Source organism: Haliaeetus leucocephalus, unplaced genomic scaffold, assembly GCF_000737465.1.
Source record: "Haliaeetus leucocephalus isolate CR32 unplaced genomic scaffold, Haliaeetus_leucocephalus-4.0 Scaffold517, whole genome shotgun sequence".
Taxonomy (NCBI): domain Eukaryota; kingdom Metazoa; phylum Chordata; class Aves; order Accipitriformes; family Accipitridae; genus Haliaeetus; species Haliaeetus leucocephalus.
The window spans coordinates 1,515,740-1,530,466 of NW_010972953.1; the positions used below are offsets into that span (position 1 = coordinate 1,515,740).

Here is a 14,727-nt window from a genome sequence, read left to right on the forward strand (position 1 = left end):
GGGTTTGTCCCCCCCCCCCCCCCCCCTTTTTTTTTTTCTTTTTTTAAATGTCAACCACCCCCTTTCCCAACTCTTTAAACTTTGCTACATTTAAAATCTTTCACACCACATAGCTAAACAGTGGCCAACAGGCTTTATTTATAAAAAAAAACAAAACAAAACAAAACACCCTAAGAACTACATCTACAGAATGCACATCTTCCCATTGATTGACACATGCATAACGATTCAGTCAGGCCCAAGGGGTTAATCCAGATCGTCAAGCCCAACCTCCAGACTTGGCTCAGACCTGTGTAGGACAGCATTGCCGAAACTTTGATCTTACCGTTACCACCACGCAACGGTCCTGAACTTCAGTGCTCTTCTCCCAAAGTGACAGCACTGCACCCTTAGTGGTGCTTCTCTACAGTGGTGTTTTAACACAAGATTGAGTTAAGGTCCTCGCCCTGCATCCCAGGGCTAGCCAAGGTCTAACAATCCCCATAGTCTGAGGTTAAATATTCAGTCCAGTCACAGGCAAACAAAGGAGAGGCTCTCACTTCACTCAATCTGAACTAGGAGTGCTTGGCACTGGACAACTAACTAACTGGTGACAGAATTAAGCATTTCTTTGCACCCTTGATAAACCAGTCACATTCTTGCCTAGTGCACAAACTCAAAATAGCGATCTTTGATCCTATAACCTAAAAAGGGTGCTCAGTTTCTTTTCAAGGTGCCAAAGTTCTCCACGTGTGTTGGGTCAGTCAGAGTTCATTCTAAAAAGGGGTTTTTTTGTATTCTCCCTGAACAAGTACTGAGAAAAGCAGCCATCTAGCTGAAGCAGCGGTCAGTCTCCCACCCACGTGTCCTGATTTTATTACACAAGTGAGGTATTCTTTAAAAAAAATTAAGAAAACTAAAAAGAATCTTTTTTTTTTTTTTTTTTCCAAATCTAAACCTGTCCACAGTACGTGCCAGGAGCAGAGTTCACTTCAGTCCCAGTTTCAACAGAAATGAAAAAAGTTTAAACTTAATTCAATGAGACGTACTACTTGAAAGAAGGTTATAAAACTGTTTGAAGACTTAAGTTCAGTGTACTCTGGTACAACTGAAAAACCCAGCATTTAGAAATGTAAACTTTAATTTATTTACAAGCTTAAAGACTGAAGGAAACAGCATTTCATATTGCTGAAATTTTGAGGGGGCTGGTTCCTAAGCTTTGGAACAGCAGACAACTTAGCAGCAAACCCCACACGAGTATCAGAGAGCACAGTGCAATCGCTGGACTTCTCAAACTTCTGTCATCAAAGTAGTGGTGTTGGCTCTACTCAGTTTAGGAATAAGCTTTTAATCTGTGCTAACTCAGGTTAACACTAAGAGGAATCTAGCATTAACATACTATGTTTGTGGATTCCAAGAGCATTCAGTGAAACCAAGCCCCTGTTCTTTATTACGCATTTCAGCTGAAAAAAGCCAAGCAGATTGAAAAAATCCTAATTTCTAGGCTGGGACAGAATCAGTATATGAGACTTACATTGGTTAAACATGCTGTTGAATGCAGTTGTGTGTGCAACCTAGATTCCCAGGGAAAAAAAAGTTTAAAATGCTGGTACAAGTCCTTAGGTTGCCTGTCACACAATACATTTAGACTGTACAGATTGGCAAGCCTTTCCTACACGTAACACCCAGTTTCCAAGCTTATAAAAAATGTTGTAGACAGGACACCAACAGTGAATATAAAACAGTTAAAAATAATTCTTAAAAAAAGCATGGAAGTGCGTCTTTTCTAATTAGTTTCAGAAACTGCCAAATTGTGTGTTCAGAAAACGACACGAGAATGTTGGTTAAACTCATGCACAATCCTCAGCTAGAAAATTACACTGTTGGGGGGCTTAAAAAACAAATATTTATTGCCAAAGTTAAACCTTCTATGAGAAAAAAGTTTTAAAATCACTTAGATTTATCAAACCACACAGCAGCATAAAGTGGGCACTTTTGTAAAAGTTTGCAAAATACCTAAAAGCTAATTTTTTTTTTTTTGTTTTTATCATTTTTAGAGGGGGAAAATGATGGTTCAGTACTTGTTACGATACCATGGCAGTATTATTTGTAACCATTATAATTAAAATGTACTGACAGGCATCACTATCTGGTTATATTACACATTCACAGAACAAGAACCACCTATTTGAACTCGCAGTATAGTGCAATTGCTTTGCAGCCGAAGTCTGCAGAGATTAAAAAGATAATTAGTAAAACTGACAAAAAACTGCAATACCTGTGAAAGTTATGTTTGTTAAAAGGCATTTACAGTAGTGAAGTCTAAAATCTCCGTTAAAAAATCTATGGCCCCACACAATAGAACAATTACATTTAACTGGAGTAAAACATTTTGCCATAATATGCACACTCACTAAGCAGTGCATGAAGACAGGGAATCAGTCATCATGATAAACTAATGGGATGAGAAGATAACTTAAAAACAACAGCTAGCAAAATATTCAATAGAAACCTTTCGTGCCAAGTCCTTTAAAAATTTCAGGATGATCGGCCTTTTGCGCTTTGAGGTAAAAATTCAGTCCAATGCATCAGAAAAGACAGTCTATGAATTTCTATGACATAAAACAATGAAACAAATGGCTCAATTGTGTTGGTGCATCAGACATTGCTGTGAAGTACAGATTCAGTGCGACTGTTCAGAGCTGCTGGTAGTGGGCAGTCTGAAATAAACTGGGCCCTAGCTATAGCAGTAGGCATTCAAAACATTTCAGGACTGCATGGGTTGTTGGTTTTGCCTCATCTTCCCAGATGCTCTCAAGCAAAATACATCGTATGCTGAGTATCATGGTGGATCTGCACTGCCTTTGCCAGAGCCTGAGGATCGCGGCCATTGCTCTGTCCTGACACATGGCTGCCTTCAGCACTGTAAAAATGCAGACACATACACAGAACCATGAACAATTGGGCCAAGCAGTATGTAATTCAGGTCTGTTATCTGGCTACCAAGATGATGAGGCACAGTTCCTTACCTGTCATGATCCTTGTCCACAAGATGGTATCTGGCCCTAAACGCTACCAGCCTGGCATAGTATGCAGGAGCTGGAATAGAGACTGATCGCGTACACCGGACGTACGTGTGACACAGCTGATACGTCAAAAGCTGTAGTTCGTCTGCGGTAAAACAGTTGTCGTCCCACAAGACCTGGTAGTGGGAGGGCCGGCTGGTTCCCTGTGGAGAACAGATGAGCAGTCAGCTAGAGAACATCAATAAAAACAGAGGTCGCACCTGAAGGCTGTACCTTCTATCAGTGCATTGACAAGTAAGTGCCAAATGGGCACCAAACTGATGTGACTGTAAGTCTGCCAAGCTATAAATAGAAGCAACATTACTTATCGGGACAACTATAAGGATTTAGTCCCGTAGCCTGAGCACAGCAGAGCTGAAACATTACCTGAATTCCTGCATGGCTACAGAGGTAAAAGTCAAATTCAGAAGGATGTGTGATCGTGCTGTCCACAGTAGTGCCTGCTGGTACGTTGCCGCTCTTACCCACCTATTGAGGAAAGTTTATTATTAGCCCATGGTTTTTTTTGGAAGTGACCCAAAAATACCTCCTAAGGTAGGCTCTACTTAAAGCTGTTTGAGAATTTACTGCTCAAAAAGGTGGAAAAATATTAAGGTCATTTACATAGGAGGAATGAAAATGTTCTCTTTGAGTTCATTTTTAGAAACTTCACCAAATCCAACTGGTGTGTCATCAGAGAAAATAAAACACTTGCCAGTACCATTAAAATTGCAGAGTGGGATAAAGCCTACACAAGTAATTCAGGATGTGAAAATGCAGGTTTTCTAGAATAAATTTATTTCATACCCTTGTTTGCACTCACAGCCCAGAGATCTGTGTTTTTTTAAGGAAACCTGAGATCAAGAACTTTCCTAAAGAAGCTTCCTTAGTTGGCTTGTGAGTTGGTACCATAAGCAAGCCTTACAGGTGCATCTAGAGACAGAACAGGCAACAAACAGAACAACTAGTTCAGTTTATAGTCAGGAATCCCAGATTATAAAAATCCAGGCTACAGCTCCAGGTACACAAGTACAGGGATATAGAGTACGCCTACTCCAAAAGTGGATGGGAACAAGCTGTTCCATCTGATCGCTTGATCTAGAGCAATAAGAAAGGGGAGGAACTGGTTATTTTGGTAGAGAAAGCCTGTTAACTGCAGAGAACTGCTACTGCTTGTACAGATTAATTCAATTTTAGCGGACAAGATGGATACCACCCCACTTAACTAAACAATCTTACTTTCCTGTTGCCATCACCTCCTTCTTATGTAGTCAACATTACTTGCCCTTTCAGTTTTGTCAGCACAGAATAGTCTGGTGTGATGCCTTTTCTGCACGACAATGTAGGTTATTCCTGGTCTATAATCTTCTTCCAAACTAATACAGGCCTTCCGGATTGCTATCAGTTCTGGCCAAGCTACCTAGAAGTAGAAGATTTAACTATTAGGTGCTGAATTCAGTACATATAATACTATCTTCATTTTTTCTGTGTACAAATGCCACTTTGTAAGGAACATGATCAGACAGGGTAACTGTACATCGTGCTTGCCCAGGAAAACTCAATGAAACCATTAATTGTCCCGTAACAAATGCAACCCACATATATGTTTTGTTTTTATTTTTCCTAAGGGCCAATCCTTTTTCACAAGCAACAAGAAATCATCAGACAATACCTGCTTCATCTGTCCTTCTGATACTCCCCCTCGGTAGTAAATGATCCTTGTGGGCTTGAAACGAGTGGATTTGTAAAACTGGATCAATAGTTCTCGCACCATATTAGTCAGGTCCTGTATCACCTCCTGACTGTACAGCAACTCCTGGGAGGTCTCCTGGCGGGAGGTCTGCACACGCACCGTAGCACAGTAACGGCTAGGATGGCCGTCCATACTGCCTACCACAGCAGCAATGGATGGCTTCTTTCCATCCCCAGCAGGAGGGTGAGTGACATCTGCTCCCAAAAAGATCACTGGCTGCTGGAACACCGATGGCCTGTTTAATATGATTAAGGTTTATCAAATAATAAATAATAACAATAATAATACAAAGAAGGGGGGTGAGGAAGGAAAAAAAATATTACAACCGGAGAAGGTCTATCCAAACCATTCAACAGAACTAAAACCCTGTCAGAATCTTTAAGGATGAAGTTCTCTGCCTCAAGCTCTTACAGTCCAGAAGGAACAAAGTGAAAAGGACCAAAGGCAGACAAAGTTACAAGCATTTATCACAAGTCACTCCTCCTCACTCCTTTTCTTTCAATTTGGAAGGAGATACAGTATGTTTAAGGAGGTGGCAAGACAAAAAGGTAGACTGAGCGAACCCAAAAGGCAGGAGAGAGAGACATGGGAAAAAAAGCCTGTTTGAGCTTGTTTTCACACATACTGCTGGATGGCTCCAACACTAGAGATGACCCTTATCACAGGGCTTACTAGGCAGACTCTGAATGCAGAAGCATCCTTCTCTGTCCACTTCAGACTGTGGTTATTTCTAAAGCACATAATATTTTGAAAGGTATCATTTTAGCAAACAAAACAAAATTACACCGTTTTGCTTGACAATCCAGACTTCAAGGAGAGCTTTAGATTTAATCTCACCTTTGATGAGGTACCAGCACATTGTTGATTCCTCCAAGCTTTGCATTTATCTTCAGACACAGGTTGGACAGTGTTTGTGGTGAGGTTTTTACCACATTCTTTACCTGAACACACTGAGTGGCCATTCCTAGAAGAGTGTCACCAACTCGCTTTACTTCAGCTGTGACAGAAAAATAAGTTAGTGGTTCCAATTATGTGAACAGTCAGTAGCTCCCTCTGCTTTCTCTCTTTTTTTTTTTTTTCCTCCAGATGTTATCATAATTCAGATCCTTAAAAGTTCACTGACAAAGGTTCAGTTCGCTCTTTGGTAAGATACAAGTACTCCAGTCAGGCCTGACAAACCCATCTCCAAAAACCCCTTTTAAATAGAACGTATTGCCTGCTCTGCCTCTTTCATACTGCCAAAGCGCATAAAAAGTTGTACAGCAAGTGGGCATGTAATTAACACTTTACAGCCTCTTCTCCATACCGTAAACAGGCGTCTTTCCAGGTAGAATCACCACGATCAGCTGCAGACCAACGTAAGTCAGTTTTAAGTGTTTAAACATGGGCTCCACGCTGTCTGCACCCTGGGCGTATTTGCAGAAACAGGGCTGGCCTTGGATCGGCATCCCTGCATCCTTCGAGATCTTGCGCAGCTGGTCAGTAAAACTCCTGAAAATGACATATAAATGGATTTGTCCAGGCCTTTTCACTATGCTTCACTTTGCCATTAAGTTTATCAACAAGATCTAAAGCTATTTCAGATATTTCACAGCACTTCCAATTTGACACTACAGTAATTATTTTTTAGCAATTCGATCACTATAAGAAACTCACTAATACGATTCTAATCCTGACTGAGGAAGTTTCATAAGCCTCTGTTTCTGTACTTTTAGAAGTCTTGCAGAAACAAAAATACATTTGAATTGAACATTCTGAGGCGGATTCCCAAACTAATATTGATGTTCCGGTAGATTTTTACTCATTTGTCAAACTTACCTGAGCATTATTGCAACCATGATTTTTGCCAAACATTTCAGTGGTTCACACAACCTCTGTCTTTAGGATTCTGTAGAGTAATTTGAAGGACAGGGGAAAAAAATGTGGTGTATGTTGCCTGGGAGGCAGTAAAGGTTAAGAAAAAAAATAGTTCAGGTTTTAGAATGAAAGACCATCATCAGTTATTTGTAAAAACAACAGAATACAAGTGGAATGCAGCCTCCAGAGCAGGAAAAACAGCCTCAGTGGTAACGGAATTAATGTTTTTCCTAGCTGGCCAATTAGGTTATGAACTTTGTCATAGTCTCCTCCCAAGTTGTAAATATTTAAGAAATTGCAGAACTGTTGTTTCCTCTTTTTACTATTAGATGCATTAAAATCAACTTATACTGCATATCACCTGTCAGAAACATGAGGAAAATAAACCTTGAAATGGGCATCCTGAATAAATAGGAAAATACTTACTTTAGTAAGTCTTCCCTGCATTGTTTTTGAGGAGCAAAACAGGCAACAGCCCAAACTTTAATCTCAATGCCAGCATAGAACTGTTTCCCTCTCATGTCCCACACACCTTGGTTTGGTGTGGCCACAGTCTTGTTCTAGGTAAAAACCAAAGGCAAATTAAAAATAAAATGCTGCTTTGTTTTGACTGTAGCTGAACAGTGTTCATACAAAGGAAGCCTTATGAGAAGATATACAAAACACTTATATGAATTTAAATAAGCTCAGGACAAGGTATTTTACAAGGCATGGAAAACTCACCCTGCCTCCATATTGCAGCATTGGTGCTGGCAAAACTCTGCCTGTCAACTCCGTCATTTCATTATGGACAACAATACCAAACTCCTTCAGATATGGATCAGGTCCACCAACCATACTGTTACTTTTCACCTGGCGACATGAAAAGTACTTGTGTAACTACACCTAATGCTTCACGTGGCTCTCTCCTCTTTGCTATGAATAGGCTGTCTATTTAAAAGGATTTGTTTTAAAGAAGTCGGATTTTTAAACTTCTGCAGTTCTTGGTCATTCTGCTTATCATACATAAGCTACAATGCTTCTGGAAGAGCCATAAGAAGTGGCAAGCACAGACTGTTTAGCTGGAAAAAACACTTACTAGTCTGCTGATTTCTTCCTGTCGGTCCGGTGCTGATCTTGCAGTTGCTTTTATCATAGTCGATGTCTGATTGTCCGTTAGCTTCTTTATACATCTCTGGCCTGCCACTATGTTACACACCTACACAGAAACAGGGAGAGGTGGTGTGATACTGTTTAACAGAGGATACACCGCAATGCAAGAGAAAGTTAGATTCTTACCTCAAGTGGTAAGTATGTGTGTTTCTGCTCCTGTCCTACTTGGAGACAGGGAAGGTGAGGATATTTTAGCTGCAGACTGTACTTCTGCTTAAAATACTGAGCTACTGTACACTCCATAGCCTGCCCATTTTCCAGCTGCAGAGGAAACCTATAAAGGACATTTGTTCTAGTTAGACTTTTCAAGATTTTTATTTATTTTTTTTTTTTAAAAAGGAAAAAAGGGTATGGAAAAATCTATTCCACACTAGAAATGCTGGAAACACATTTTCCTTAGCCACTGGATCTCTTCTTTATGAAAAGATTTTATAGACTGTATACTGAATCTTTCATAGCTATTTTAAAAATTATAGCCTTTCATAACTGTATTTAAAAGCCAGGATACAGCTTCAATTTTCCTGTATTGAAGGAAATAAAGCAGTGGTCTAAACCCACACTGCTCCTCTACTCCACTAAGACTAAACATTCTTGTAAAGCCACACAGCTGCTTCACCTCCAGAATCAACTACTCTTGCATAAACAATATACCTAGTATATCTAATAGGTTCAAGATTTTAAAAATTGTCAGAAGGTGCTTGTATACATACGTCTGATGACTGGCTGGTCGCCGAGTAACATTGCAAACTCGGTATTTTCTCTTCATCTGGCCACAGTGGGTAACCTCTACTTTTAGACCTGAAAACCCAACACAAAAGTCACCTAAATAAATTCAGCCATAGGAGTCACCTTTGAGAAAGGTGAAGGGAAAAAGGAATAGGCCAGCTTCCCAAGCACCTTGCAAATTTTCATTACAACGTAACATGAGCAGGTGTCCAGTATTTTGTTGCAGCAGCTTTAGAACAAGCCTTTACCTCTGATTTCTTTGGTAAACTTGACACGCTGCGAGTCCGTAAGAGGCTTAGTTTGTTCATTTATGTTCTGAATGTCCAAGACCTCGCACATGAACTCAATGATAGGCTGGGCACGATAGAAAGCAGTTGCTGACACTAAGATAAAAAAAGAGGACATTTAATTTAGAAGCAGAAAGAACTCTGTTACATTAGTGAGACAGAATTTCCTACATACCATCAATGTTGAGCATCATGTTCCACATGGCAGGCCTGACCGACTGGTGGAAACCAAACCAGACCTCCCTGCCACCACCCAGAGGGTGGTAATAACCTTCAGGGGGGGAGAAAAAGGAGCGACCCACAGGAGTGTACCTGGAGAAAAAAAAAAGAAAAGAAAAGAAAATTAATACTTCCATCATTCCTTTCTGATAAACCTTTTTGCATTCATGCCTATAGTGTTTCAAACACATTTCTACAGTACATTAGAACTGTTAGACCTAACTTATGGCAAACATACAAAGCTTTACCAACAGTGCAGTTGGAAAGACTATAGCAAATTCCCGTTAGAAACATGACCAGCCGATACATGTCCTGAGTTCAGATCAGATTTCCCTATTCTAGTGCAAATCTGTAAGGGAGGCATTGAATTACGCAAATGCATCCCTTATCCCTTCTACTGTAGGAAAGTGTAATAGCAGTAGTATAGCAGCAAGTAATAACGTAATACAAACGTTAAGACAGATACAAGATTAAGCCAGTCAGGAAGGCACCAAAAGTACCCACCTCATGGAGGGAAGGTGCCGTGTGATTACGTCAAGCGCCTGTACAGAATCTTCAGGAACTTCATTCAAGTGCCCTGCCAGAGCTTCCAGCAGCAACTGAAGGCTGACGACTGATACCCACTGAATGGATACTTTAAATGTCTGGTCCTTCCCCTCTCCTGGAAGTGTCACCTCCATATCCACCTGATGTAGTCAGAACAGAATTAAGCACAAGCTTTTGTCAGGTATTGCAGACTATCACAACACTAAGCAAGGTTATGTTTTTCTCCTAGGTATCCTTTGAATCTAAATTTTTGACAATTTGTTTGTGTAATTCTCTTAAAATATTACAATCGGTTTCCTTAGGATTTGGAAAGCTTGTAATTTATTCATCTGAGAAACTGCACTGAGGTATCTTTAAGTGTAAATTTTAAGCAGTAATTAGTATGGTGACATCAAAGCTCTGGAGAACTGTGAGTCATTTTTTTTAAGTCAGCCAATTAATAGCAGGATGTCTTGTGAACCAAATGGGAAGGCAAGAAAACCTTTTGGTCAAAAAGACGACTCACTGGGAAACACAAATCTCAGAGTTCTAGCACGGTACTTGAGATTACTGTCACACACCGTCAGCCCAAAGGGTAAATGTGAACTCATCCTACATATTCCTCATGGCACTGTACCAGCAATAACCAGATCCCAGGGGAGAGGAGTAGATAGGGGTTAAGTTTTGTACCAGGGCTGGTTAATACAGATTGCAGTCTGTTAGAGCAAGGGTGCTGGCAAGCACAGCCCAGAACATGAAGGGCCAGTGCAGTTAATCTAGTTGTTCTTATGGAACAGGAGGATGTATCTTAACAGTGCAGCCAAACCAAACCAGCGTATTTGTCATCTGCAACTACTTTATCATTTAGCAACAGAACAAGGGTTAGAACAGAGAAAAGCGAAGTTTCTATCAGGGCGGGGGAAAAAAAAAACCAAACCAAAATCTACTTGCAGCTGAAAGAGCACAACACATTAGTTTGCACTAGCACTGACAAATTCTCCAACTGAAGAGCTGGGAATTAGAAACCTGAAGACAACAAACTTCAGTAAAACACCAATAAGTTCCTAGAGATCCCTGACTGGCACTGCCTGTCATTTCCAAGACTATACTAATAGGTGTGACAGCATTTTGGGTTTACGTCAATAAAAGAACACTTTTCAAATGACACTGTAACAGCTTTCCCACTGAAACTTAAAACTGCTTATAGTAACACTTACTCTATCCCGGCCAATAGGTAATGGGTGTGCAGTATACATGTTGCGTTTCCCATCATATCCAGGTTGCCGATCTCCAAATATCTGCATCTTGAAGTGTCTCACCATAGTATCCACCACCTCTCTACAGAGGGATTTATCGAGTTAGGTTGAAGAACAGAAAATACAGCAATGGCCTTACACCGTTTAAAATCCCTTTTTCATGTTTTCTTAAATGAGCAAGGTACAAGAAACAAGTCAACACCAGGAGTTTCAAAAGTCACCTCCAGATTAAGACACCCAAGTTTCAACATACAGGTGTCTATACGCAAGGCAGGTATCCATACTGTCAGCAGAGATACAGTCAGAACAGACAGTGGAATCTGGGGAGCTGTTCAAACACAGGAGCAAATACAAGCATCTACTTTGGGGGTAAGTGGGGGTGCTCTGTGGATTGATTCTACTGACAAAGCATCCACGTGTGGACCCTACAACGGCGTCAATCTGCAAGCTGAATTCCCTCCTCTCAGCTGCTAACACACATTTGTATAATAGACTGTGGAACAATTATCAGCAACATTCACTTGTAGACTGTTAAATAAGAACAGCTGTCGTTCAACACTTAGTACATTTCCTAGAGCCTTCCAGATTACAGGCCAATTGCAAAACATCTTAATAAAAATAAGGAGAATATTATATTATAGTTCACTGAAAAGCAACTGCTAACCATAGTACAAACATAAACTGGCCTTTAGCAGATGAAGAATTTCTAGGATGTACAGTTTTCTTAAATTGAGGCATATACACTTTTTAATTTTTTTTAATTAAACAACTCATACCTGTTCACTCTTCGGGGGCGTTTTTCTGGTTTGATATCTACATCATAGTGATAAACATCAATCTTGGGGATCTGAACCTGAAAATGATTGGCTAGGAGGCGGATGGGTTTCCCAACAGTTCCCAGGCCTGGGCGACGCGGTGGCTGGAAAAGACTTGCTGGGGGCCCTACGGAAGTCAAATAAATATGTATGAGATGTAATTGATCATTCGGTGCAGTATCCTTTTAGGTGTACTTCGACTTTCTGACAGGGCAGAAAGAAATCTCAAGTAGCTTTCTGAGGTTGCAAATGGAGGTGCTCCAAGTGGCTCAGCCTTCCAGCTGCTTGTCCAGGTAAAAAAAAAAAAAAAAAAGTGTTCCCTAAAGCATACATAAGTTAGTGCCATAATTAATCTTCACAATTTTAGTGACATTTATTCATGACTGTGGTTATGTACTTCACAGAGTCCTGAGATGGAATGCAACCATTTATGTATTATGTATTTTTATATAATGTGAAGATAAACATATTCCTACCACCATTTCTAGAACTAGCCAATAGCCATACAAGCCACATTTTTCATTGTTTTCACTATAGGCTTAAAGTTCAGATGTTAATGATTGTCACTCTTGGCATACTTAGGACACACATCCCCAATTTCTATCTGAAAATTGATATTATCTGGAAACAGGTAAGGGATATTTTTATTCTAAACTAAATTAAAAACATATTTCCGTATTGGATCTAAGCTAAAACAGTTTTGTCATTTCCTTTACATCATGAACATATAATTTTTGTTAATAGTGAAATACTTTTCCCCTACAGCACAATTTCAGCCAATTTAAAATTCCTACACAAAGAAAGGAGTGAGGAAAGCTTTAGGCTATCTTCTAAAAAGAAAAGCAAGGGAGAAAGCATAAAGACAGGTATAGACTCCCAACAGATGTGGAGAAGATAATTTATATGGACAAATTAAGAGCTTCAGAAACAATTTTAAGGAAGAAATTAATAGAGGCTTGAAAAAGTACTCACATGCAAGCTAGTCACTAGTTAAGTCTTTAGTTAACTTCCTCAAAGCGTTAAGATCTGAGATACCATGTTAACAAGATTAAACACACTTTTTTTAAATCTATCACAGCCTCAGTTGACACTGCATGTAAAGCAAATTGAATTAGTATATTTTCATGGGTTTTGTCTCTATCTGCCAGTGCCTAGTGTGATCAAAGTTTCTTCCCTCTGTTGTAGAGTAGCAAAGGAGAGCGGGGGAAAATTATTACAATACAAGAATGCAATAGAAACCAATCATAAAACTTAGAGCAAATTTAGTATCAGAAGACTGTGTCAACCTGCCAGTATCCATTTAAGTCAAAGGCTCACAGTTTATACCAGAAGGGAAGTAGATAAGCTGTGGGAGGATGAAACTCATACTTGGGTACATTTCAGGGTGCGGCAAAAAACTTTTAACACAATCGTAAACTAAACCTAGGACCAAATCCAAGGAGCCTTCTACACTGGGTTTATAAGCCACCCAATGGCTACTGCATTACCAATTAAAATTACCGATCTGAGGACACCAACCCCAGCATATTTTTAAGCAGAAGTAACACTTAGAGCATGTAAGCAGCTGTTGCCCACTCGACACGTCAGCTCCCCAAAGCTGCAGTAGCAGGGTGGCTGCCGGGGCCACAGACAACCCACGCAACCCACCACTGGCTCCGCACCCGCCTGACTAATTACGATCCGTCCAGGAGGAGCTTGCGACACCATAGTCAAACCAGCTGTGGGGTACAGTTAGTACTTAAAAAAACTACAGCTGTCTTGACAAGCATGAATCATCAAGGGCAATCAAAGTTTGCTGTGCTTATTTGGATACTAGAGGGATGATCCATTAATCCCATGCTAATTAGTCTGAAGTAAGTGCAGGCACTGATCTCCTGCAAGAGATTAAATGACAACTATATTTACCCATTTTCCTCCCTTGGTATTGACAAGTTCTGTAAACAGGCATGGCAACGTTGACCTCAGTCGGTTTTGATCAAAGGAGATAAAACTTACATCTTCTCCTTTCTAAAGTTATTTCTCAATTCTCTTATTCCAGAGAATAAGCTAAAAACTGTTTTCCCATTTGAAACCAGGCTGCCCTGCAAGTCACACTTATTTTATCAGGATTTTTACTTGATCAGCCTGACTAGGGTCCTAGGTGCCGTTAGCCCCTTAATGTCTTCTACTCTGTGTCACTTAAGTAGTGAGTGTCCTCCACCAAGTTACTTCAGACAGGAAGCAGTTTTACAAAACTAAAAGAGGATCTACTTCTACAGTGGGAAGTCAGAGAAGACACGCTACATCATATATACATACAGCAGACTCTCCAAGTCAGCCCTCCACTGTCTTAAAATCTGTGATTCTTCTGGAATTGCACCTGTGTGTCAATAAACGTTTCCTATCGCACCAAAGTTAACGCTACTTTGATTATACCAATAGTTTGAACGGGAACTTGATGGATAAGATGCACAGACCGCTTAGGCCAGGAAATACATCTTGCAGACATTTGACAGAAGAGCAATCATGGAATAAGAGACAAGTAGGGAAATGCCACATGTGAAACACCACCAACACTTAACCGAAGTGTGTTAAAAAAATAAAAAATAACATCTGTATTTCCAGAAAGTATCGCCTAAGCTCTTAATAACGTCTCAACATCAAAAAATAAAACTTATTCTCGTACAGCTCGCAGGACTCGCGCGCAGGGAGCGCATTACTGCGCGCATCTAGAGACCTACGCGTGTTTCCCCATCTCCCGGCCATCGCTATTCCACTCGCTCGCTAGAGCCCGGCCGTGACCAGCCTGCCCGCACTCGAGGCCACCTCCCCTGTGCTCTCTCTCGGGAGGGCATGTCACCCGATAGCCCGGGCGGAAACTTCCACCCCAGCCGGCAACCCGTTCAGCGGGAGCCCGCAAGGGCACACGCAAATCCTCCCCGCAAAGTTTAGCGACCTGCTGCAGCTCCTCTCCAAAGGAAAGCGCCCGGCGGCTGACGAAGACGCCTCCGAGCCCGCTCGCGTGTCAGCCCGCCGCCGGAGGCCTGCTGCGGGGTCACCAGCGGCCCCGGGGCCCGCCGGGCCCGGCCCTGCGGCACCAGACCGGACCGACCG

At 40.9% G+C, this 14,727-nt stretch overlaps 1 protein-coding gene across 3 annotated transcripts in view; it reads right to left on the minus strand.

Annotated features, from left to right (window-relative positions):
* Positions 1–2,015: 2,015 nt before the first annotated feature.
* AGO4 (argonaute RISC catalytic component 4) overlaps positions 2,016–14,727 on the minus strand; it is a 15,216-nt gene continuing 2,504 nt past the window's right edge. Inside the window, exons 2-18 of one of the 3 annotated variants that reach the window (XM_010575982.1) lie at positions 11,596–11,761; positions 10,781–10,901; positions 9,543–9,724; positions 8,995–9,131; positions 8,781–8,915; positions 8,517–8,604; positions 7,933–8,080; positions 7,733–7,852; positions 7,378–7,506; positions 7,081–7,214; positions 6,104–6,288; positions 5,635–5,794; positions 4,717–5,032; positions 4,330–4,464; positions 3,432–3,533; positions 3,009–3,208; positions 2,016–2,902 (exon numbers count right to left, since the gene is read on the minus strand). In XM_010575982.1, the coding sequence (XP_010574284.1) occupies positions 2,794–2,902; positions 3,009–3,208; positions 3,432–3,533; positions 4,330–4,464; positions 4,717–5,032; positions 5,635–5,794; positions 6,104–6,288; positions 7,081–7,214; positions 7,378–7,506; positions 7,733–7,852; positions 7,933–8,080; positions 8,517–8,604; positions 8,781–8,915; positions 8,995–9,131; positions 9,543–9,724; positions 10,781–10,885 (2,385 nt within the window). In that variant the 5' untranslated portion in view covers positions 10,886–10,901; positions 11,596–11,761 and the 3' untranslated portion in view covers positions 2,016–2,793. Of the gene's footprint in view, positions 2,903–3,008; positions 3,209–3,431; positions 3,534–4,287; positions 4,465–4,716; positions 5,033–5,634; positions 5,795–6,103; positions 6,289–7,080; positions 7,215–7,377; positions 7,507–7,732; positions 7,853–7,932; positions 8,081–8,516; positions 8,605–8,780; positions 8,916–8,994; positions 9,132–9,542; positions 9,725–10,780; positions 10,902–11,595; positions 13,152–14,727 lie in introns of those variants that run through there. The other 2 variants (XM_010575983.1, XM_010575984.1) reach the window with 2 other exon arrangements.